Source organism: Neovison vison, chromosome 5, assembly GCF_020171115.1.
Source record: "Neovison vison isolate M4711 chromosome 5, ASM_NN_V1, whole genome shotgun sequence".
Lineage (NCBI taxonomy): Eukaryota > Metazoa > Chordata > Mammalia > Carnivora > Mustelidae > Neogale > Neogale vison.
Window position 1 is genome coordinate 54,381,752 of NC_058095.1, and position 24,787 is coordinate 54,406,538.

The following is a 24,787-nucleotide window of genomic DNA, read 5'->3' on the forward strand; positions in this document are numbered from 1 at the left end:
TTCATTACAGTGAGGACTGAAGAGTGTGACAGTCATCACTATCAGTGTGACACGCCTGTGGTCAGAAACCAGGAGGAAGGGGGCGCCTGGGTGGCTCAGTTGTTAAGCATTTGCCTTCAGCTCAGGTCATGATGCTGACCTGAGCCCAGCATCGGGTTCCCTGCTCTGTGGGAAGCCTGCTTCCCCCTCTCCCCTCCCTGTGCTTGTGTTCCCTCTCTCATGCTCTCTCTCTGTCAAATAAATAAATAAAATCTTAAAAAAAAGAGAGAGAGAGAAAAGAAACCAGGAGGAAGACTTACTAGTGAGAGACTAAATCCTGAACTCAAAATAATGAATCAAAAGAAAATCCAAGGAAACCCTCATTTACCCAAGCAGTGACCCCTCTCCTGGGCTTGCATGAGCACAGAGTCCCTGTTCTTACAGCAAGAGGCCTGGCAGGCTACCAGCACAGGGTCACATTCAAGAAAAGCCCAGGGGCCCCTGTGGGGCTCAGTGAGTTCAGTGTCTGCCTTCAGCTCAGTTCATGATCCCAGGGTTCTGGGATGGAGCCCCGCATCAGGCTCCCTGGCTCCCCGCTCTGTGGGGAGTCTGCCTCTCCTTCTCCCTCTGCCCCTCCCCCCGCTTCTGCTCTCCCAGCTCTCTCTCTCTGTTAAATAGACAAATAAAATCTTTAAAAAAAAAAAAAGTAAAGGCCAGCCCAATCCCTACCGTCACATAAATGTGTGTGGAGCTCCTTGGCAGCCACGGCCCCTGCAGGACTCTGCCGGGGAGCCTTTGCCTGCAGGCAGGCGGCTGGCCCGTCCCTCTGCAGCACAGAGAAGCAGCTCTGGAGGAGACGCAGAAGCAGGGTTTGGGCACAGATGCATTCTTCCCTCGGGCTACAGAAAGGCAAGCACGTCAGAGCATTAAACGGCAGGTTGCTTTTTCCCTCCTAAGCAGTCTAAAAAGGACTCTAGTCTACACAGCAGGCCCGGTAAAAAGAAGGCCAAGGAGAGGAAAAGAGGCAGAATGGAAAGAACCTCACACCCTGCCCGAGTCTGCCCACAGCGGGCCAAGGACACGCGTTTTCGACCCTACTTTTCCACCTATAAAATGAGGGCACACCCCAATGCTTGACCTGACAAAATGTTTGCAGAAACAATGCCCAAAGTATGTTACAGAAACGTGAGGTGCTGTCTTTAACGATAACCAGCTTTCTCAAATGAGAACAGTATAAATCAGGGAGACGTCAAAGAATCTTACCAAGATTCTTTGGACAATCTTAGTCCAAAAAAAAAATGGACTATCTGAAATATAAAAAATAGCTTTTTCAGTTTTGTTTATGTGATTATCACCTTATAATAAAGTCTGACCTACTTTTGCTTTAATTTACTGTAAAAATTCCAGAAGATTTGCAAATCAAGACCCGCGAAGTCCAGAAAAGATTTGTATTTTAAGCCACTTTCCTTCTGCTGCACCTAAAAAATTATAAAAACCAGAAAAAATAACATTGAAAATGCATTTAGAGAAATACTGGGATGGCTCATTTACCGTTTGATGGGAATGGGCGTAGGCTTCCCACACAGCTGACGCGGACGCTCCCCAGCCCGGAAGCGCGCCAACAACCCTGCCCGGTGTGGCACTTTCTATAGGGCATGTGTACATGCGCACGCGGAGGTGAGAACAGACGTGCACAGACGCACACGCACCACACGGAGACTCCCGACTCCATACACCGCACCAGGGCACCAGCGAGAGGACACAGCAGTGTGCTTGGACCCCTGCCTGCGTCAATGCTGTCCCAGAGCCCCCGTGGCTCTGCGGCACCCCACCTCCCCTCCCCCAGCCCCGTTTATGTTTCCTGCTGGAACAGGAGAGCTTGAGTAACAAAGACCAAACAGACCAGAGTTAAACTGGGTCTCAGCAACACCAGCACCCCACCATGGGAGGGCGAGGCCCCACCGACCCCTGAGCTGAGTGGTGTGCTCTCTACGGTGATGGTGGTGAGAGTCCTCCCCAGAGTAAGCGGTCACTGCGTTCTTACTAGTGACTGTACGAGTGACTGCACAAGTCAGTGTCTGGACCACAGATGTTTTCAAACCCTGACATCCTGGTACCGTCAGTGAGCAAACACAATCGCCCGGACCTCGGAAATAAACCTCCCAGGACTTAAGGGAGTTGGAAATCTCACAAGCTTACTCGGTGTCCCCAGACCACCACCAGCCACCACGCAGGGGTCTTCAAGGTCTGTCTGTGGGTCTATTCCAGGAAGCATCACTGTGACGACCACACGTCCTCTGGTGACTGACACCACGGATGCCCAGCGCCTCCCGCCCCGGCTCTCCCCATGCCATCCCAGCGCCACCATGCCCGCAGCACACATGTCCCTGCACGGCTCGCAGCAGCCAGCTTTCACCGGTGCCGTGCGTCTCCCTCAATGCCACCATTAATGTACCCCACGGGAACGAGGTACCAGGTCATGGGCGAGCTGCTGAGTGAACTGAAGTGTCCTGAGGAGCAGGGTGGCCCCACAGACGCTGTCCTCCCCGTCCTTCCTGCAGAGGGTGCAGACGGCAGGCTGCTCCGCTTCCGCGCTCACTGGCCTCAGATACCCGCTGATGCTGAGGCCCTGCACGCCCAAGCGCTCCGCCGACTCCTGGCGCGAGCACAGGAACTTCACCATCAGGTACTAGAAGGATGGGGACATTCAGGGAGAGGGACTCAGAAGCCGGACTACAAACAGGAGATACAGGCCTTTCTGGGATGGTCCCCCGTGACTTTAATGATCTATTAGGTCCCACTCTGTCTAGCACGGGGGCCCAAAAGGAAGCCCAACATCTCGACAAACAGGAAGAAAAACACTCGTGCTGACGAGTCAGGGTTTGGGACCGGTCCCAGTGAGATAAGTGGCACCACACCCTGTTCAGAGCAAACACGGGCCAAGACACCATGAATCTGAGAAGCGCATCTGCTGTGCAGCCCGCTGTGGAACAGAAATCAGGCAGACGGTGAGAGAGGTCAGCACGTGCCCTGAAGAACCCTCTCAAAGCCCCCATCGACCCACAGCCCAGGGCCCAGCGCCATCTGCTCGAGGCCAGAGCCACCCTGCAGGCCGCCTGCCAAGCCGACTCCGCACTTCTCGCAGCGGAAGCTGCTCAGCCTGGTGCCATCCAGACCCCACGGCCCAGACGCGGAAGCACTTCCTGAGCGTCTCCTCCCTCCAACCCTGAGGGCAGCTCCTGCTTCTCTCACTGAAGCTGCTCACTGAGGCTGACACGAAGGCTGAGAGAAACATGGCCCAGACAGAAGCGACTGTCCTCCCAGCCACGGAGGCACAGCATTCGTGCCCTCGGGCCAGGGTGCTCCCCCCGGCCCCCCACCACGGCTGTCCTGCCCCCCACGGCCTAGCTGGGCTGCGGGCAACGGCACCATCACGGGCTTCCAGTGCTCGGCAGCACACCCCCTTTCCTGGGAAACCTGTCCCACTGGCCTGAGGCCCAGGGAGGCGCACTTCCCCCGGGCGGTCACAGCCCTCTGTGTCCCTGGATGGTGGCGTCTGTCACGAGGCCCCAGGCTCCGATGGTCCCGGCCCTGGCGCATACGAGCCGCGCCACAGGCAGGGCCAGGGCCAGGGCAGGAGCCGGAGCCGGAGCCGGAGCGGGGAGCAGCCACGTGGGGCAGCCGCAACTCCACACGGCTTACCTGGGCTACTCTGCACTGCCACAACTTCACATCCACTTCATCCCACTCTTCTTCCAGCTCAAACCAGCCAACGGGGTCATCCTCTCCGAGCTCCTCAGAGGGGCAACCAGCCCTGCAAACACATGGAAATCACAAAACACAGTCCTCTTCCCAAATTCTCAGGGGCCTAACGACTCAGGCGCCATCCGCGTGGCATTGAACCAAGAAGTCGGGCCTGCTGCGAGCAGTCAGGTCCCGGGTGTGGAAGTGGCTTCTGGCCATTTCTCCCCACTCCTCAGCCTCCTTGGCATTGACCTGGGAACGAGTATCAGCTCCAAACAGAATCCGGGAACTAAAGAGAAAGTCTGCTTCTCCAGATAACATGTCTGAAGAACGAGACAGGAAACCAAGGCATCTCAGAAGAGCGACTCATAAATGAGAAACAACAGCCACCATAAGCTTCTGGAAAAATCCCAAGGACAGAGAGGTTCCATTCTTTCCCCAGCTATGGCCACTACGAGTACACCCAGCCCAAGGTTCAGCGCACTTGCGACAACTGAAGGGGAAGAGCCAGGGGACTTTCAGATCCTGGAGCTTCAAAAAGGGACGTCAGCCTCCTCACTTTTTCCTGTTCCTGGAAAGGTGCTTCCAGGAAAGCGTCTCAGCCTCAAGGGTAAAGAAGGACAACTCCAGCTACTTCTTCTTAAAAATTAGACACTTGAGTTGTACTCCCTTTTCAGGAAGTCAATAACCCAAGGAGAAAAAGGCAGTCTTTCAAGTAACACTCCTGGAACTTCCCAAGACCTAGTCTGCGGGACAGCTAGCAGCACGTGAGTACTCTGCGCAGAGAAGCACACGCGGGCATTCATGGCAAGAGGGAGAAGACAAAGGATCCAGAGTAGGTTCTGTAACGGGGAGAAAAAAATGTTCTCTTCTTGACTTAAGACTTTCTTGGCATCGGTCTTTCATGACATAATTAACCCTAAAACCAAAAGGACAGAAGGTATTCTGCCTTAACCCAAAACCATGTCAATGAGTTTCATCAACACCGTGTTTAAAGATTTCTGAATTCACTCTGTGGCAGCCTTTGAGAAAGTCCTGGAGAGGGAGAGACAGATGGCCAGGCATTCGAGAGCACAGAGAGGCAACCTTTTGACTATGCCCCACAGCAGACAGAAGACAGAAAAGAGAACTGAGTGTCCGTCCTCTTGAGCATGGACAGCGCCAGTCAGCTGGCTCGGGAGCGTGCCAACTGACCAATGACCGGCCAGAAGGACAGAAGACAGAAAAAAATGGGAGAAGACAGACACACGTACACTCACACTGGTAACATGCAGGCCAAGCAAATCAGGATTTCAGAGTAGCTCAGGCCGGAACCAGAGCTAAAACCACTAAGTGAGGAGTGAAGAGACATACATCTGGTTAGAAGAAAATCCTACATAAAATGTGAAAGATCTTATTTAACAGGGTTAGGAGAAAAAAATTCATCATAATATGTCCCAAGAATGGGACAGAGCTGCTTAAAAACAAGTATAATCTCTAGTTACCATCAAAAAAAAAAAAGAGGATATTTTAGGGGCACCTGGGGGGGCTCAGTGGTTTGAACGCCTGCCTTCCGCTCAGGTCATAATCCTGGGGTCTGGGGATGGAGCCCCCTTCAGGCTCTGTGCTCAGCGGAAAGGCTGCTTCCCCCTCTGCCTGCTGCTCCTGCTCCCTCTCATTCTCTCTCTCTCAAATAAATAAATAAAATCTTTTTTAGAAAAAAAGGGTCTTTTAAGAAGGCATATAGATATGGTGGGGAGGGAGACTCTAGGAATGAAGGAGATTTGTTCCAGTTCACGTGCAGGGCTGCAATCACAGACATAGACTTCGGCTGACCTGCTGTGACCTTCGGCGGAAGGGCAACAGGCTCTCCACTGGGAGGAACGTCCTGGAGACTGAGGGCCACCAGTGGACGCCCAGCAGAGAGGGAACTACTCCAGACCTGTGCTACTTGGTGTGGTCCGTGTGTGGGGACCAGCATTCACTTGAGAGACCCCAACTCTGGGTAAGGGTCTCCACCCAGAACTACTGAAGCAGAACCAGGGACACGCGTACACAGCCAAGCTCAGTGGTATGGCACCGGGTGCCAGGCCAGAGCAGCACAGAACCAGGTGCCAGATGTGAAGGCCACCGTTAACTCCAGCTCCCGTCCCCGGAGACAGCAGCACAATCAGCAAGTCCAGGGTTCTGCTCGATGAGTTTTAACCCGCTACTGTGAACGCGGGAGACCACGCTGCCCAAGGCTCACCAGTGAGCTCTGGGGCTGAATCTGAGAGGTCCACTTGCAGACTTAATCCAAACGAGCCTGGGTAACACCCGATCCCCCTGCCCACTCCCTACTTCCTTTACTGTCACTCCCTCGGCTTCATGATGACACACGGGGGCCTTCCTGCTGCCCCGCTGGCTGTTTCTCAGCTTCCTTTTTATTCTGTGGCCCTTTAAATGCTGGTGCCTCTCAGCATGCTGATCTACAATGTCTCTCTTCTCTTCCCAGCCCACATCCTCTTCCAGAACTCACTTCAATTATCCTTCAAACATCTCTCCTACTGGTACCTTCAGTACCTCTTCCAGCTCCAATGCACTCTCCCAAGGAGCTGCCAAGTATCGCCAAGTCTTCCTAGACCTCAAATCCAACAGGACCAACACTGAGCTCATCGGCTTCCCACAGACTGCTTTCCCAAGCTAGTTTCTATCAGAGAAGGGCCCTTCCAGTGTCGCCTCCTGGCCCAGCCAAAACCCAGGCCTCCCCAAAGTCTCCACCACCCCTCCTTCTCTGCTCTACTCTCAGTTACCGTCTGGTGGTCTCTCCATCAGTTACCAGCTCTCCACCACTGCCCGTGCTGCTCTGGCTGAGGGGACCTAGGCCTCTGGCCACCTCCTCCCTTTCCATTCTTCCTCCATGCTGGCTCTCCCCCAGCCACACTGCACATAGCATGATCCAGACCAGCACCTGTAAAACACACATCTGGCTGCCTTGTTCTCCTCCTCTACGCTCCTCAACACTACACTGGCCACCCAACCTTGCTTAAAGGATACAGTTCTCGCCCTGAGCGAGAGACACAAAGACCTTTAGTGAGCGGGCCACTTGCCGGACCTCTAGTTCCACGTCCCAGCACTCTCCCCATCGCGGTGACTTCAGGTACCTGCGTGCCCCCGAGCCTGCCACAGCTCACCTACGAGGGCTCAGGTCTGCTGTACTCTCTACTCAGAATCTCCCCTTTAACTGAACACCCTCCTTAGCTCTTAACCCAAACAACACTCCCTCCAGGGTCTTTCCTTCCCGAGCCCCCACCCTTGCCCAGTGCTGACCACTCTGTGACATTGCTGGTCTGAGTAGACAGTGAGCGCCACAGAGCAGCGACTGTACCCACTTGTTCCCTGCATCTCTTCTGTGGCGAGCATCAGGCCCCATGCAGAGTGGGTGCTTAAAATACCTCCAGTGAAAGCATACTTAGGAGAAGGGAGCTTGGGGCAGATCTTAAAACACATCTTCATGGGTGTTGCCAGGAATCAGTGATTGCTCATGGCCACTGGGGATAGGCAAGGGGCACCTGTCTATAGAGACGTGAGCATATTTTGCCATAAGAAAATGCATATAGGCTTATTAACTACAAAGATTTTGATTCTGTTCCTTACCTGCTTTTTACAAATTGCCTGAATTCCTGAAGCTTCCATTTGTCATATTTTTCAAACCTCTTGAAGTGTTCTTCTGCATGGAATTTATCAGAAGAGGAGTTATAGGCAAACACCAACCCACACTGGGCACCAATGCCACCACGTCGAACCTAAAAACACGGAAGGTACTAAAGTCCTGTGGCAGCTGTGTTTCCAAGTAATACAGTTAAATTCATAGAGCTTGAAGCAAATTCAAACCAGCAAAATGATATTTTGAGTTCATTAAGTCGGGAAAACAAAAGAGCTGCTTCCTAAGAAGCAGTGCCTTCTAGTCACATGTCCCCGGACAACGATCTCCTCATCTCTGTGTCCCAGCCCTCTGCTACAGGCCTGGCACAGAACGGTCACCACACGTGCAATGAAAACCAGGGACACAGACTCTGAAACGGAACCCTGTCTTTAAAAATAGCAGTAACGTTGCTTAAAGAAGGGAGTATGAGAATTACCATAATTCTGATCTGTGTAACTTGGAACGCAGATTCAGTTCCTGTAGAAAAAATGGTACTTGCTCTGGTCTTCCCAGTCTCTGTAAGAAACCCTGCAAAAGGAGACACTGAGGTGAGGACGGCCGACCCATGTGTCATAACCCGAAGAACTAAGACCAACCAAGCACACCAGATCCTTTGCGTGTGGTGGCGGGGAACTAGTCTGCCTGGTATTTTCATAAAAAGCAAAAAGAGATATCCCCTCTGCATAGGTGCGAGCTCACTGCCAAGGCCCAGGTAACAGACCATGGCTAGGGACGGTCTCCTCGACCACACCAGCAGCCCTGCTCTAACGATCAAGAACACAGTTGATAAAGACTGTGACTTAAATTCGAACAGACATAAGACCGGACAACCAGTTATCTTTTTGTGCCATTCCTAAAACCGTGCCTGACACCCGACTGCTGACAGAGGACATAGGCCTGGAGCATGAGAGAGGGATGATGAGGCTTCTGGAACAGTGTCAGGAAAGACTGTGCGAGACTCTGAAATGGGTGTTCCGTGGGCAGACTCTGCGGGCTACCTCCAGCGCTCACTGCCTGTGAGCGATCTCATGGCTCCATGAACCACACTCGAGTGTTGGTCAGTTTTATGTCTCTCTGTGGACTCCTGCTGGCATTCTTGTTGGTCTGTACGTATCTTATGAATTCTCCCGTGAACTATTCGTAACACCTTACTAGGCCCTCATAAATCAACGACATAAATAAAAGTGTAACTGTTCGTCTTTCATTTGTATGAAAGTCATGGTTTACCTCTTTTGTTGTTGTTAATTATCCTTCAGTAACTCACAAAAAGGTCTGCTGCTAGACCCAGGCTGCCTTTCTCTTCCGCGCCCCTGCAGGTGACAAAACTCACACACATGCCCACGCCGCTGTCCTGGAGACAGGAACGCCTGCAACCCGCCCACCCGCGCGAGCCCGGAAGACCACGCCCACGTCCGACGCACCAAACTCTGTCAGAAGAACTGTCTGAACTGGAACCTCCACACAGCAACATGCGGAACATGTCACCGAAACCAAGAACACGAAACGCACAAGAAACTCATGGTAGAGCAGCTGTAGCAGGACCCGGCCGCTCGGCAGGGACCACGTGTGCATACGTGGGTGGCCGCCGGCCTGCAGCTCACAGCAGCTAAACCATAATGGCCTCAAGAGAACCAGACTCTCTTTCAGCAGCCCTGCCACCAACACACACCCGAAAGGTTCTCTAAAGGCCAAAATAAACCCACAAAGCCTGAAAGGTAAGCACAGAACTGGCTCTTCCCGTCCTTGGTAAAAAACATGCAGCAGCTCCTGGGATGCCCTCACGCTCCGTCTGTTTGGGCACCATTCCCCCCAGTTTACTCTCTCAAAATGACAGCGAAGAGAATAACCAATCACAGAGCTGCAGAACTGGACAAATGCACGCCGTCAGTCTCTGGGCAGCACCAGCATCCCTGGCAAGCAGCGGACAGGACTGCTGGCACTCCAGAGGGCCAAGTGTGGGCTCCCTCGACAGCTGGTGGCCTCTCCAGAATGGGCACCTCCCGGCACTTGGGGAACGCGAAGCCTCCCCATGCAGAGAGCTCCCCGTGCACCCTGTGCCGTGGTGGGCAGTGCGTGGCCTGCATGGCCCTTAGCGGTCCTCAGTGGGACAGGGGAGGGACACGGGGAAGGGAACGTCCCCACGGAGGCTGCACTGCATGGAGAGGACCAAAGCAAGAGTGACCTGCGTGACAGTCTACAGCAGGCGAGGTACGCAGGCAGAGGAGGTGCCTCAGGGAGAAGCACGAACGCAGGGGACACGACAGAGAAGAGGTGACCACCGAGAACATACGTGGCCTGCACCGCTGTGAGGAAGGCCAAGGAGAAAGCAAATCCAAGGCTGGGCAAGTCCGGCCAAAGCTCGGTAACGGCCAGAAGACTCCCCTTCCTGGGCTGCATTGGCAACATCCTAAGCAGGGCAGCGAGCACAAGGCAGCACATGCAGGAGACGAACTGGCCGGCCAGCAAGATGGAGGAGAAAGAGACAGACCCCAGATGAGGGAAAGGGCCCACTACTGCACAGGACAGCACCTCGGCAGCTACCATGCTGACAGCCCGCAAGCAGGGAGGTTCCTTCAGACACGCCTGATCCAGAGGGGTTCCGCTGAGAAATACCCTCCTTTCCAGCAGTATCCCGCCTCGGATCTGCTCCGTTTCTTAATGCTTTAGGGTAACACCACGGAAAGATAATCTGAATATAAAAGCAATAACTTTTTATCTTCCAAAAGGAAGAGTCCTTGCTTTCCAGAACCTAGAGCTCTCCAGCACTCAGCAGTCGTTAGGGGTGACCGACACCCAGCGGAGGACAAGGCCGCGATAAGGAGAGCGGGCAGATGATTCAAGAGCCACAGCCAGGCGAGCCGACCTACTGTGCAGCCCACGGCCCCGCATGCCACAGCCTCCCCACTCCCCGCACGCACATGGACCGACCACTCACCATCTCTGGTCCACGGCTCCACCAGGAGGTTTTCTGGGCCTGACTTCTCTTCTTTCCCTTTGACATCGCAGGCCTGAAGGATCAGCTGAAGAGGTTTACCTGGTCAAAGTGAAGAGAGAATGAGAGCCTTAAGGTGGCGCAGCGTGAAAAATAAAACTATCAGGCACGTCCGTGGGACTGGAGAGCAGGTGGGCAGTGCGGCCGAAGGGAAACGCACCTGCTTCCAGCTGAAACAGAGAAGGAGACACCATCCTTCTCTGCTCTCCTGATGAGACCAAGCACAGTTTTATGTCCCTACGTCAGTCCAAGTGGAGGACTCCAGACTAACCACTCCTCAGAAACAAAACACACTATAAGACAGACTGATACCACACATTCAACATGTCTGGGAGAGGGAGCCCCGAAACCATGTTCTGGAGCCAATAGCTAATTTTATTACAGCTGCGTTTTGGGGTTTTGGGGGTTTTTTGTTTTTGTTTTTTTACTTTTTTTTTTTTTTTTTTTTTTTACAATTGCATTCAAATATATGTGGTATCTTGGGTCTTAGGTCTTGTTTCTTTAATATACCTGCAGATAAATTTTGAAAGTTTCAAGATTTTTAGAAAGTACCATTTGCTACAACAACTTGAAAGCTTTTCCTTCTTCCTTTGTGTTACTAATACTATAATGAATACCCATTAACCTATAACCCAATCCACAACACTGCCTGTACAAACATTCTGTCCCGCGTCCCTCCCCTCTCCAGTATTCCTGCCCAAACAGCTGCTCATCTGAACTGATAACTTTCCTGGAGGGTATCTTCCAAACACCACAGATCCCTCCCATCCAGCCGTGCCTGTTATGGGCTCCCTACCCCACCAAAAAATGACCTTTTCAAATTTAGGGGGCAAACTGGATTTATAAGATGTCAATTACCTGACCTTAAATACTAAACATAAAATGAATCATTAAGTTGTATTAGGCAAAGGTACCAATATCGTGGCAGAAATAGCACAGTCTGCCCCTATGGGGGGGGGGGCAGAAGGAGACGGGACCCAGTACTGTACTCTGTCTGGACAGACACGTCGGCGCAAGAGGCCAGGATGGCACAAGAGTTGTTGCTCACATATCAGCTGACCAGGGTTGGGGCCCATCCTGAGTCAGGCCCAGGCAGGAAAGCGGGGTTGGGCACACAGCCCGCACAGGGAGCAGTCTCACACCAGGATCTTAGTGCCGTGTCTGGGTCAGGTCCCCCCCCACCAGAAGGGAGGGACTCCAACTTCCCAGCCTCCTGCTCTGCAGAGACGAACCTGCACCTCACTGAGGATGGCTGGTGACCGGCTGACCACAGAGCCCACGTGGTCTGCCCAGCAAATCCTGGAAGTACAGCCTAGGGGACACTCAGGCCCCCTTCTGATAACGCCGTCAAGGAGCCCACAGCCCCCTTCTCCCTGCTGGCCCCTGGAGGAGAGGATATGTTCGGCCTGGAATCACGGGGTTGGTGCGAACTGCCCGAGGAGGTGAGAAGATGCCAGGTTAGCGACGGTGTCAGCGCCTGTCTGTCACGCCCACTCATTTACCGTATTTAAGCAGCAGGCTCTGCCTGACGGACGCCATGGAGGCGATAAGGGACGAGGCATTGTACTGCGTGTCCAGGTGCTCGCTGATGGTGCACAAAGAGCTCAGCACTTTGGCAACACTTCCTCTTGCCAGTGCAAAGGCCAGAAGGGTTAGCTCCACCTCAGGAGTTGAGCAGCAGCTGGAAACAAAGAGGAAGAACGTCTGACTTCTTAAAGACGCGAGGAAATCCAGGCAGCCCCACCCCCACGTAACTGACCACCATCAGTGAGATCCACCTATCCGATGCTTTCTCTACCTAGGTCACAAATACTCGCTCAAAATCCTCAAGATAACCTACAGGAAAACGAAATCAACCCAGAGGCCAAGGACATTAAATCCTCCCCTCTGTGCCATTCTTAACCTGTAACTAGTAAACAACGCTAACAGCATCAGTTTCAACCAGCCTAGCTTTATAAAGCAAACACAGATGCCGCAAGTGAAGGAGCCACTACGGCCCACTAAGGCCCTGCTGCTAACAATGCCAGGGGGCCAGGGGCTCGAGGGCTCACTCCCCCAGGCAGGAGCAACCTGCGTCAGACAGACTCTACTCTTTTGCCGCTCATTAAACACATTGCACTGAAACTCCTGACACTGTCCCGGGGTCTCGGGACCGGGCCTGTGCCCCGACATGGGGCATGGTGGACACAGAACAGAGCCGTCGCCACAGCAAGCAGCACGTCTGGCAAGCCGGACTAAGGAGCCTCACCCAGGCCCACAGACCATGGCTTGTCCCTATGCAGAGAGGCACACGGGTGCCCAGAGAGGCCATGAGCTGGGGCTCCCAGGAAGCCGACAGCTTCTGCACTGGCGTCTCTGAGACACCTGTTCCGGCTGCATCAGAGGGCCCCCCACTCTGCCCCCTGAGGTCAGGTGGTATGGCTACATAATGGAGCTCAGAGGGCCGAACCATGGTTTCACCTTCTCTTCAGTCACTAAACATGAGCCATGTTTAGTGCTAATCTGTAGAAGATTTAGAAAAATGTTTTTAAAGACTTAACAAGCATATAGACCCTCTACCCCCTACAAGCCCCATTGCATCAACCTTGACTTTACCTAGTTATCCGTATGAGGAAGCTGTCCACTTCTTCTAGAACATTGGGAGACAGGAAAGTCGAGAAATCTGTAGATCCTGGTGAGAGGGAAAGCGGAGGCATGTGCTGCAGTGCCTTCCTGCAAGTGTGAGACGGAAAGTCAGAACCGACCAGGCAAAACCCTGACTTAATACTGCTCGATGAACACCAAACCATCAGACGCCTGCTGGGATCAGTCCCTCCTGAATACAGTGTACCCGCAGAGAGCTTGGGACACGACGTCAAACCAGCCCCTCCCCCAGGAGTCACAGTGCCAAGTCAGTCCGTGGAGCTTCCTTCTTTTTCATTTATTCTCTCTTTTAAGAGTCCATCTCCCTCCACAGAGACTAAGTCCAGCCTTCGGGATCTCATCTTCATTTCATGCAAGGTGGGCAGAAGACACGCCTTCCTGACAGAAAGAAACCCCAGAGTTCCTAAAAAACGTGACCCTGGAGGCAGAGCAGTGTTTGGCCCAGTAAGAAGCTCATGTCCATGTCCCCTCTTAAGATCCGTGGCACCTTAAGACAGGCCACCGGTTCTCTTCCCTCCTGAACAGGAGCACCAGTCAGGGCTTCTGCTCCTCCCTGCGTTTCCTGCCTCTCTACCTTTTGTCTGCTTCAGGGCTTCTCTTCTCTCACCTGCTCTTACGCTGATCTCTCCGAATCCCCCGAAAGTTCTCCTGAGTGAGCACACCACAAACAACACGAAGGCATGCAAAAGGAAGTCAAAGCACTACAGCCGGCAGTCCGCCCCAGGTACCAGTCACGAGAACCCCTCAACGGTACTCCTCTCACCCCCACACGGAGATGGTGTGGCAAGGCCAACGTGGTGTCACCCCCTCCCTCTCACGCGCCTCCCCGCTCTGCCAGGACCCGCGCAGCCACATGGAAAGGCAGCTGCTCCAGGAGGCCCAACACACGTGAGCACACAACGATTTACCAGACTTATTTCTACTGATACAACACTTTTGTTTCATAATATTCTTTTTATTTTTCCTCATTGATTTTCTTCAAAAAAACTTACAGTAGTTTTAGATCCCTGATATTTAAATATTAGAAGTGAAGACATAACTGCAGATTAATAATTATAACCGTTTAGAAATATAAACTTTAAATATACCCATTGCTCAACAAACTTGGCCTATCTTTACAAAATTAAGGTAGAAAGCTCTTCTTCCGTCCCTTCCTGAGAATTCAGTCCATAAAGGAGGGCTGTACAAGGCAGGCACTCGTGTGTGTCTGAGGGGAGGGCACTGAGGGGCATGAGAAAGGTATGGGAACAAAGGGACAGCCTGGCAGGGAAGGTGAGCACTGAGGAAGGAACCGGCGCTGGGTGAGGGGACCCAACAAGCAGGGTACATGCCCAAGGACAGCCACAGCGACTGCGGGAGTCGGGGTGGAGGGTGTCCAGGCAAGGGCAGGGGAGATGGAGGCGGGTTACATGGGTAAGTAGGGAGGATGGGCGGCAGTTTTGTCATTATCCGAGAAGGGAGGCTCAAACACAAAGAGAGGAAACTGAGAATGAGCACTGCCACTGTCCGCCAACACTGTCCAATGCTGTCGTGCAGGATTAGAGGTGGGAGGGTCAAGCCAAAGCCTAGAAGTCTCAGCACCACAGACACAGAAATGACCATGGGTGTGAATGTGTGTCACGTACACACACACGTGCACACTACTTATATACAAAGGTGCCCTTTCCCGTGGGGTCTGCTCAGGGGGCCTGAGAGGAGTCAGGAGCCCGTGTGTTTCGTGTCAAGCTCCCATTCCCCGCCCAACAGGGTGGCGGCTCCCCGAGACAGCAGGGGATCCAGGACTGGGGCAGAGAGCCTTCGAGGCGGCCCACAGTATCTTGTTGTTCTCGAAGAAAGTGAGGAAGTGTACCACGTTGCCGAGGACATGTCAAAAGGACACAGAGCCAGACCAAAGGGGTTCCTACTGGCCAAATCCGAGCCAACTACACATCAACACTGTGACGTTACAAGCCCGTGACTAACGCGGCATCATGAGTCCACACCAATACAAAGTCTGAGAATGCAGAGGACGCTTACAGTCTCGAAGCACCTCCTCACGAGACAGTTACTAATCGCCACGACAAAAAACCCCACTACGGTGGAAACTCTGGCAGACGCCCCTTGCTTCAAGGGATCAAAGCTGACACGAGCCGCACTAGTAAGAGGACAGGCTAATGTCCCGCGCCCCCGATGGGGTGCAGGAGAACAGACCATCGCTTCCGTGATACTCCTGCCAAAGACACAAACCTACACCGAATCATCAGGCAACATCAGATGAACCGAAACCAAACGATATTCCTGGAGATAACTAACCCTGTAACTTTCAGATGTCAAACTGCCAAAGTCTTGACGGTCAAGAAAGATGGAGGAACTGGTCTATACTGAAGGAGACTAAGCAGATGGGGCAAACACCAAGCACAGCCTGGGTCCTTCGGCTACACGGGACGGTACAGGGACAGCTTACAGGACCCAAACGGGACCCAAGGAGCAGAAGGCAGCACTGCGCATCACTGAGAACTTCCTGACCCTGCTGGCTGCAGCGAACCTTCTTGCAGACAGGAAACACACCTTGAGTCTCAGGGACAACAGGGCACCAGGTGTGCAGAATACCATCAACAGGCTCGGAAGGAAATGAGAGTTGTTTGCGTCATACTTGTGGCATTTCTCTAAGTTTCTCATTGATTTTTGAAAAAAGTTTTTAAGCAGGAAGCAAGACAGAGTATGGACTAACATGACCTCCCGCATGGTACTGCCCGCAGAGCTTCTGGCTGAAAGCCTCACTATCGAAGTCGTTCAGAGGACCACTATGGTAATCGCTCTCTCGGTGACTGAACTTCAACACGGTACGGATATTTCCTCGCTTTGAAAGCTGTACATCACTGCTTCCTGCCTTGTTTGTTCCAACTGGGTCTTTCTGCCGTCAGGCTTCTTATTTTAAATTTTTTTTTTTTTAAAGATTTTATTTATTTATTTGACAGAGAGAGAGATCACAAGTAGGCAGAGAGGCAGGCAGAGAGAGAGAGGAGGAAGCAGGCTCCCTACTGAGCAGAGAGCCCGATGCGGGACTCGATCCCAGGACCCTGAGATCACGACCTGAGCTGAAGGCAGCGGCTTAACCCACTGAGCCACCCAGGCGCCCCTAAAATTTTTAATTTTTTTATTAATTTAAATTTTAATTTAATTTTAATTTTTTAATGTTATTTTTAAATTTTAATTTACTTTTGCTTTTTTAATTTTTATTTTTGAAGGTGATCTACATTTACAAATGAATTTTCTGAGTATCTTAGAGAAGGTTTCCTTGAATTTCTGGAGTTCCAGGGCCAAGGTTCACGCTGGCACATCCCCGCCCAGCCCAGCGGTGTGCCGCCAGGAGTGTCACAGCCCTCGTCTGCGACACAGGGCTAAGTCTTATGTGTCTGCTTCACAACAGGGGGAGGTAAGTAATGCCCAGCTTCTGAAGGGGCTGTACCTGCTCCACAGTGCTCCCTGAACGTAAGCAACTGTGCTCCCACGGGGAGGGAGGTGGGGCAGAACAACACGCATGACCCTCTTCCCCAGGCTAGAGGCAAAAGCACAGATAGGAAACACCAGGGCACCCGGGGCTCTGCAGGGGGAGGGAACAGTGAGGGCACCTGGACGGGTGGGAAAGCAGAGAGAGTGACTTACTGCGTGTTGTGCAGCACCGTCTGGACAAAGGCAGGGTTTGTCTCCATGGACGCCGTCACCAGAGAGGTCAGCAGAGACCAGTACCAGATTGCAGAAGCATCTGACACCGAGACCCCAGACTTCTTAACTCTCTGAAAGCCAACAGCCCTCAGACCATGAATTCTAGTGTCACATCCATCGCTAAGACAACGTTTTATGTTAATCTGGACATCTGTCAAGCGCAAACAACAAATTCAGTATTGGATTAACGTCTTCAGTTCCGCAAATGCTAGGCTCCCAACTAAAAACAAAATAGTAATTCACATTTTGAAAAGAAAATTTTGATATATACTCTGATGCCAGAAATAAATAACGTGTACAATGCAGCTAGCATACAATAGACTTGTCAGAAAAGCATCGACAAAATGAAGGTAAACTTGGGGTATGAAGGTAACCCTGTCCACCACTAAGTTTCATAGGAATTTATGCATCCTGAGAATTAAACACAAAGATCATTTTTTAAATCCTGATTCAATACATGGTAAGAAAATTTCTAGAATTTGTGCTAAGGTTCTGAAATTTCGATTTAAAGAGTCGCTATCACACAGCTGTGGTGAGAATTTACTTTTAATAATCAAGTCCAAACAGATGACAACACAGGCATGACTCACTTGTGAGAGCTGTCACAATGTCTTATTTGGGTTGGAGAGAAGGTGACAAGCTAAAAAGAACACAACTGAGAGAAAGGAGCATCACAGTGTGGGACAGAAAGCATCTACTCCAGAAGCTGAACCACTGTTTTGCCTAGGGACGAGACACAAAGACTCTACCTCCCCAGGCCTCAGTTCCTCTGAGCAAAGTAAGAATGCTTCCTTTGGCCCAGGAAAGCATTAGGAGAAATGAGACAAAACATGAAGCATCCCGGCTCCCTGAATGAAAAAAGCCTGGAAGGAAATCACAGAATTGTGATTATTTCCAAAATGCCACGTGTGAAGTAAGGTTATAATAGTACAAAAATGGAAACAAGCTAAATGTCCAGGAATAAAGGGCTGGTTAAAGTTGAGGCAAGTTCTTACGTCGCTAAACAAAGGTGTGTAAGAACACACGGTGTGACAACATGCTAAAAAATTTACAAAATGGCATGGAAAGAATTTCACCATTTTGTAAATATGTATACAAATAAATTTCATTTTGTGAATACGTATGCACAACCCTACATTTGAAGATGTGTGTGTGTGTGCGCATGCACGCACGTGTACCCACACACACCCTAACAAGTAAAGATCTGGAAGGACCACACTAACATTTACAGTGACAATCCCTGGGTAGTGGGAATTTGAGTAGTTTCTGTTTATCTATATTTTTCTAATTTTCCAGTAAGGAAACAAGAATCGAGTATTTTTAATTTAGAAGGGTTTCCGTAACTTTCTACAACAGCGCACAGATGACATAATGGCTACTCCATGTGCACGACGAGAAGCAAATCCAAGCTCCAAACGAAACCTGACAGTCTCCCCACTGCAGAGGCCTTCCCGTTGACAAGGGGCCCTTCCTTGCCCCCCAGCCCCCCGATCAGCAGGCAGGCTGCCTCGTGGTAGACTCACAGAGCTGACTGATGTTGGCATTCTCCAGTAGCGTCACGTAGCCGGTGACATTGCTGGGAATGTGCACGTCGCGGACGTCCTGCAGATCACTGGCACTCCTCCCCACGGCTACTGTCACCTGCTGCGGCATGTAGCTCTGGTCAGTGGCAGCCACCGCGATGGACAAGTGTCGAAGCACAACGTCTGGCTTCATTTTTAAGCTGGAAAACACAGGGAGCACAAACGACAAGTGTTTATACAGATCGAAACTGTCAGCATCCACGAGTCCCATCTCCACGGTCTTGTATTTGATATCGTCAAAGACCACCTCTCCTAAAAACAGCCAACTAGAAAAGTCCTTCCAACCTTTCTGTCTCTTGAATTTCTTCCAGTTCAAGGTTAATCTTATATTTCCTTTTAAGCTATCAGTAGGCAGGAAAGTATACCAGGAACACCCTAAAAAAATTGCTGTACCTCCAAGAAGCAAATCCTAAACCTCATCCAAAGAACTCAATATACTGAGTTTCTATAAATTAGATGGCAAAAGGTCACAGATACTCTCCATGAGAGAACGAGACAATTATTTCTATCTCTACGAACTGAAATTAGCCCATCCTCTGAAGAGGCCGGAGAAACTGTAGAACGTTTTCAGAAGCTTTAGAACTTCCAGAAACACCAGGTCATGGCCCCCGGCTCCACCCCAGGGTTCCTGCTCATCCATCCCCTTCCCTCCTCCTCTGCCAAACTGGTCAAGACAGTAGCAGACAGATTTTCTTCATGCACAGAAAGGAGCTTAAGAAGTAAAATCACTTCTGGGGCACCTGGGTGGCTCAGTGGGTTAAGCCTCTGGTCATGATCAGGTATTGATCTTAGGGTCCTGGGATTGAGCCCCACATCGGGCTCTCTGCTCAGCAGGGAGCCTGCTTCCCTTCCTCTCTCTGCCTGCCTCTCTGCTTACTTGTGATCTCTCTCCCTCTGTCAAATAAATGAATAAAATCTTAAAAAGAAAAAAGAAGTAAAATCACATCTGACACAAGAAAAGTACTTGCCCACTGTGGTAATTAATCTTCCTGGGAAATTAGTGAAAAAAATCTGAGATCAGTATGATGAGATATCAGTCAAATACTATTTCTTAGGGCAAAAATGAACTATTGGGATTTCATCAAGATCAAAAGCTTTTGCACAGCAAAGGAAACAGTTAACAAAACCAAAAGACAACTGACAGAATGGGAGAAAATATTTGCAAACGACATATCAGATAAAGGGCTAGTGTCCAAAATCCATAAAGAACTTAGCAAACTCAACATCCAAAGAACAAATAATCCAATCAAGAAATGGGCAGAAGACATGAACAGATATTTCTGCGAAGAAGACATCCAGATGGCCAACAGACACATGAAAAAGTGCTCCACATCACTCGGCATCAGGGAAATACAAATCAAAACCTCAATGAGCTATCACCTCATACCAGTCAGAATGGCTAAAATTAACAAGTCAGGAAATGACAGATGCTGGCGAGGATGCGGAGAGAGGGGAACCCTCCTACACTGTTGGTGGGAATGCAAGCTGGTGCAACCACTCTGGAAAACAGCATGGAAGTTCCTCAAAATGTTGAAAATAGAACTGCCCTATGACCCAGCAATTGCACTACTGGGTATTTACCCTAAAGATACAAACGTAGTGATCCGAAGGGACATGTGCACCCGACTGTTTATAGCAGCAATGTCCACAATAGCCAAATTATGGAAAGAACCTAGCTGTCCATCAACAGATGAATGGATAAAGAAGATGTGGTATATATACACAATGGAATACTATGCAGCCATCAAAGGAAATGAAATTTTTTTTTCGACGACGTGGATGGAACTAGAGGGTATCATGCTTAGCGAAATAAGTCAATGGGAGAAAGACAACTATCATATGATCTCCCCGATATGAAGAAGTGGAGATGCAACATGGGGGGTTAAGGGGGTAGGAGAAGAATAAATGAAACAAGATGGGATTGGGAGGGAGACAAACCATAAGTGACTCTTAATCTCACAAAACAAACTGAGGGTTGCTGGGGGAGGGGGGCCGGGAGAGAGGGGTGGGGTTATGGACATTGGGAAGGGTATGTGCTATGGTGAGTACTGTGAAGTGTGTAAACCTGGCAATTCACAGACCTGTAACCCTGGGGATAAAAATGCATTATATGTTTATTTAAAAAATAAATAAATAAAATTTTTAAAAAACATACTATTTCTCCCTTAAAATGCCAAGTAAAAGAATTATCCATGTTTATGAATACACGAACCAGGTAGCATGATTTTATGCAATTCCTTTTGCCTTTTTTTTTCCAATTTATTTATTTTCAGAAAAACAGTATTCATTATTTTTTCACCACACCCAGTGCTCCATGCAAGCCATGCCCTCTATAATACCCACCACCTGGCACCCCAACCTCCCACCCCCCGCCACTTCAAACCCCTCAGATTGTTTTTCAGAGTCCATAGTCTCTGCCTTTTTTTTTTTTTTTTTTTAAGATTTTATTTACAGGGGCGCCTGGGTGGCTCAGTGGGTTAAGCCACTGCCTTCGGCTCAGGTCATGGTCTCAGGGTCCTGGGATCAAGTCCCGTATCGGGCTCTCTGCTCAGCGGGGGGCCTGCTTCCTCCTCTCTCTCTCTGCCTGCCTCTCTGCCTACTTGTGATCTCTCTCTGTCAAATAAATAAATAAAATCTTTAAAAAAAAAAAAGATTTTATTTACAGAGATCACAAGTAGGCAGAGAGGCAGACAGAGAGAGAGGAAGAAGCAGGCTCCCCGCTGAGCAGAGAGCCCGATGCAGGCCTCCATCCCAGGGCCCTGAGATCACCACCCGAGCTAAAGGTAGAGGCCTAACCCACTGAGCCGCCCAGACGCCCCCTTTTTGCTTGATTCTTAAAGCATCTCCACAGACAGTCATTTACAATACAGAAACAACCAGGCAGTTAAGTAGAAAATACTCTAAAATTCACAGAGTGATCTGTGAGCACGCTGTCGGGATAAGAGAGGGCAAGCAGGAGCCACTCGCATTCTGCACGATTCCTGTGCTAGCACCCACCGGATCCAGTGCGAGCGGGCACTGCCATCCGACTGCCAGTACGATGACGTTTCTCCATTTGTCATCTTGTCAATGTCAGCAGGGTTTGACGAGGTTTCTATGTAAGCGTAACACTTCGCTACTGACTTGAGTTTATCCATCTCCGGGCTTCCGGTTAGATCTCCAGGACTCTCTGCAGGGAAACCAGATGCTATCACGTGACACCTCTTTCACGAAGGCGGAAAAAAAGGTCATTTAAAATATCTAACATAAATACCCTTGATAGTTTGGCCCTGAAAAATAAATATTCCTTAAAATCTCCTTCCAAAGAAACTTTATAAGGCAGAAGTGTCCGAGGGTTGCTCTATGGTAAAATACTTAAATCACTGATATATTTGCAAGCCACACTAAGAGAAGAAAATGGTTTCTTTTGAAACCAGTTTGAATGGGCACTTCTTTAAATATGTGGGAGACTTAGTAGGCCACTTGCGTTCTGGAGAGCGGCCCGGTCCTACCTTCATCTACTTTCTGCAAGGTTGCAAGCCTTCTCGCTGGTTTGTAGGTTATAAGACACATACACACGCTCGTGACAGGTGCTGCGTACTGTGAGCTGGGCACTTCTCTAGACGTCTTCTATGCACTAATTCAGTCCAGAGATGAGGAAACCAAGGCACAGAGAGTTATTAAGTGCCCAAGCTCAGAGTTAGTAAAAAATGCAGTCTGTCATCACACATTAGAAAACACATTTCTGTTCCCTAGAACACCATTAGACTTTGTGCTTTGAGTTTCTGTTCTACGGAACTTTTGTAAAATCTAACTTCTTCATATCCAATGGTTTCTGAGTCTCATATCCTGCTTGGCGAGTTCCCTGTGCCAGGAGCTGGGCAGGGTGTGGCTACTCTCTTCCACACTTCAAGTCTCTTTACAGTGGGACTTTCCAATCCACCTGAAATTTGTTTCCATGAATGGAATGGAAACAAATTTCCATTTCTCTCCAAAGAGTTGCCCTGACCCCACTTGTTGACTAATTCGCCTTTCCACCATTTGTAACGCCGACTCTCTCTGGTACTCTATTCCCACACACACGTGAGTCTGTTTCCGGACTCAACTACATTCCAAGGACCTCTCAGTGTCTACTGACACTCTCAACTTCTGAGTGAGTCCACACTGCATGTAGTGGCTTTCCTCAGTGACTCAACAACTCACAGAGTACCTACTATGTGGCCCAGCTCCAAGTTCTAAGGATAATGACATGAACAAGGTAGACACACAGAGAAATCATAATTTTACAACTTCAAGTACTGCCATTTAGACCATTAAACCTACAAAGGTGATGGTGACCACAAGTGGGGAATGGGGGCGTTAATTAGATGGGTACTGAGGGAAGGCCTCCCTAAATCACATCTGAGCAGAGACCAGAATGAAGAGAAGCCAGTTGTGGGAAGGAAGGAAGGAAGGAATTAGAAGGAGAGAAGGAAGGAGGGAAGGAAGGGAGGGAAGGCGGGAAGGAAGGAGGGGAGGAGGAAGGGAGGGAGGGAGGGAGGACAGGCAGGCAGGCTAGTTTCCAGAGCCAAAGGCAGGAAGAGTGCTGGCTCCCACAACTCACAGACCGTATTCAGGAGCCCCCAGCGCACGCATGCACGCACCCTTCTCCCTCTGGAGCAGCTGGTCCAAGGACTCCTTGAGAACAGAGGCCCTCATGGCACACACGTTGGCGCAGTGGTCCAGCATGGGGCAGGGCACAGCTGTGCCGGAGAGCCGGTTGCGGTGTAGAAAGCGCAGGATCAGGGACGCGTGCACACCCAGACCCTCCTTGGACTCTGAGAAGATGTCGATAAAACCTGGGAAGACAAAACCCATGTCTGGTGTTTACAGGAACCCGCCACAGCAGTGTTCCACACTCCCGTCCTGGTGGCCTCTCTGAATTGGCTGAATTAAAAGCAGCCATTAAGAATCTTCGCTGATATTCTCAGCTTTAATCATTTAAAAATCTAAACAAGTTTTAAGAAATGAACCCGCAGCTGGTGTGTCTGGGTGGCTCAGTCACTTAAGTGGCTGATTCCTGAGGATCTCAGCTCAGGTCTTGACCTCGGGGTCATGAGTTCAAGTCCCACATTGGGCTCCATGTTGGGCACGGAGCCTACGTAAGGAGTAAAAAAGAAAAAAAGACAAAAAAAGAAATGAGCCAGTGGTACCCTCAATTTAAGCATTCATTTTGGGGTACCTGGCTGGCTCATTTGGTGGACCAGGAGCCCCTTGATCCAAGGACTGTGAGTCTAAGCCCCACGGTGGGTTGTTGAGATTACTTCAAAATAAAATTTGACAGAGATCACAAGCAGGAAGAGAGGCAGGCAGAGAGAGAAGAGGAAGCTGGCTCCCCGCCGAGCAGAGAGCCCAATCAGGGCCTGACCCCAGGACCCTGAGACCATGACCTGAGCCGAAGGCAGCAGGTTTAATGCAATGAGCCCCCCAGGCACCCCTCAAAATAAAATCTTGAAAAAAAAATTAGTTTAGTTTAGTGGAATTTTAGAAAACTTACACTACATTTGCTTCAATCCAAGCTTTAAACGTGTAAGCACTGAGACACCAACTAGGTGGACTAAGATCAAGTTTATCACGTTAGGAAGTCAATGTGTCACTGCTTTTACACTAAGCTACAGGAGACACGATAATGATGACGCAGCCACCGCCCTGACCGTACTTCCCGGGGGGCATCTCACAAGGCAGGAGGATCTGCCCCCAGGGCTCCTCCCGTGCCCCCACGTCCTCTCCACGGCAGCTCCCTGGGATCTGCCTGCTCTGTCCAGCCCTCGGCCACTGCCCAGACCCTGGGCTCAACACCTCCTGCCCGTGCTGACCCACCCAAAGTTCAAGATGAGCTCTCCCAGCTGCCCTTGGTCTGGCATTAACCCGCCTAACCCTACGAAAACACCAAACACACCAAATCTCTCTGTTTAAACTCCCCTCGTGGTCTGCACCTGCAGCGTAAGTGCACTGGGATGAACTTCCACAGAGCCGACACCCATCAAAGCAGCACCCGGAGGAATTACACGTGAAACAAACAGGTTGTACTTGAGAAGGAGACTTCACATTGATTTTCAAGACAGAACAGGAGGCTGAGGGGAAGCCGTGTGCTGGAAGCACCCCCAGCACAGCCTGGAGACACCGGGTCCATGTCCCCGTGACTCAGAAGCCGTGGCACCTCTCAGCCTCCTCACACAGCTCTCCTCCCACTGGCAGACCCCACAGAAGCACCACTGTCACGTGAAGGCATGGCTGACGGCGCCCCGTGTGCTCGGGATGCCCGTGAGAATAAAGACTCTGCCTGTGGGAGGTCACACAAGTCCAGCAAGCACTGAACGCCAGCACAGTGGGGTGACAAAGGGACAAGTCCCAATCTCAGTTAGAAAGAGGGATAAGGAAACCAGTCCCTGGGGACAGGCTAGCCCAGCTTACCGTGATAAAACAATTTCTTTAAACTCGTGGTCCATCATAACCTAC

At 50.6% G+C, this 24,787-nt stretch overlaps 1 protein-coding gene across 4 annotated transcripts in view; it reads right to left on the bottom strand.

Moving 5' to 3' along the window:
* ZZEF1 (zinc finger ZZ-type and EF-hand domain containing 1) overlaps window positions 1-24,787 on the bottom strand; it is a 98,697-nt gene that overhangs the window by 58,214 nt on the left and 15,696 nt on the right. For all 4 annotated transcript variants that reach the window (XM_044248822.1, XM_044248821.1, XM_044248824.1 and 1 more), the window contains exons 3-15: window positions 22,933-23,127; window positions 21,308-21,479; window positions 18,251-18,450; window positions 16,668-16,878; window positions 12,975-13,091; window positions 11,882-12,060; window positions 10,323-10,421; window positions 7,824-7,915; window positions 7,339-7,487; window positions 3,682-3,793; window positions 2,453-2,668; window positions 1,357-1,457; window positions 709-878 (exon numbers count right to left, since the gene is read on the bottom strand). In XM_044248822.1, the coding sequence (XP_044104757.1) occupies window positions 709-878; window positions 1,357-1,457; window positions 2,453-2,668; window positions 3,682-3,793; window positions 7,339-7,487; window positions 7,824-7,915; window positions 10,323-10,421; window positions 11,882-12,060; window positions 12,975-13,091; window positions 16,668-16,878; window positions 18,251-18,450; window positions 21,308-21,479; window positions 22,933-23,127 (2,013 nt within the window). The remainder of the gene's footprint in view (window positions 1-708; window positions 879-1,356; window positions 1,458-2,452; window positions 2,669-3,681; window positions 3,794-7,338; window positions 7,488-7,823; window positions 7,916-10,322; window positions 10,422-11,881; window positions 12,061-12,974; window positions 13,092-16,667; window positions 16,879-18,250; window positions 18,451-21,307; window positions 21,480-22,932; window positions 23,128-24,787) is intronic.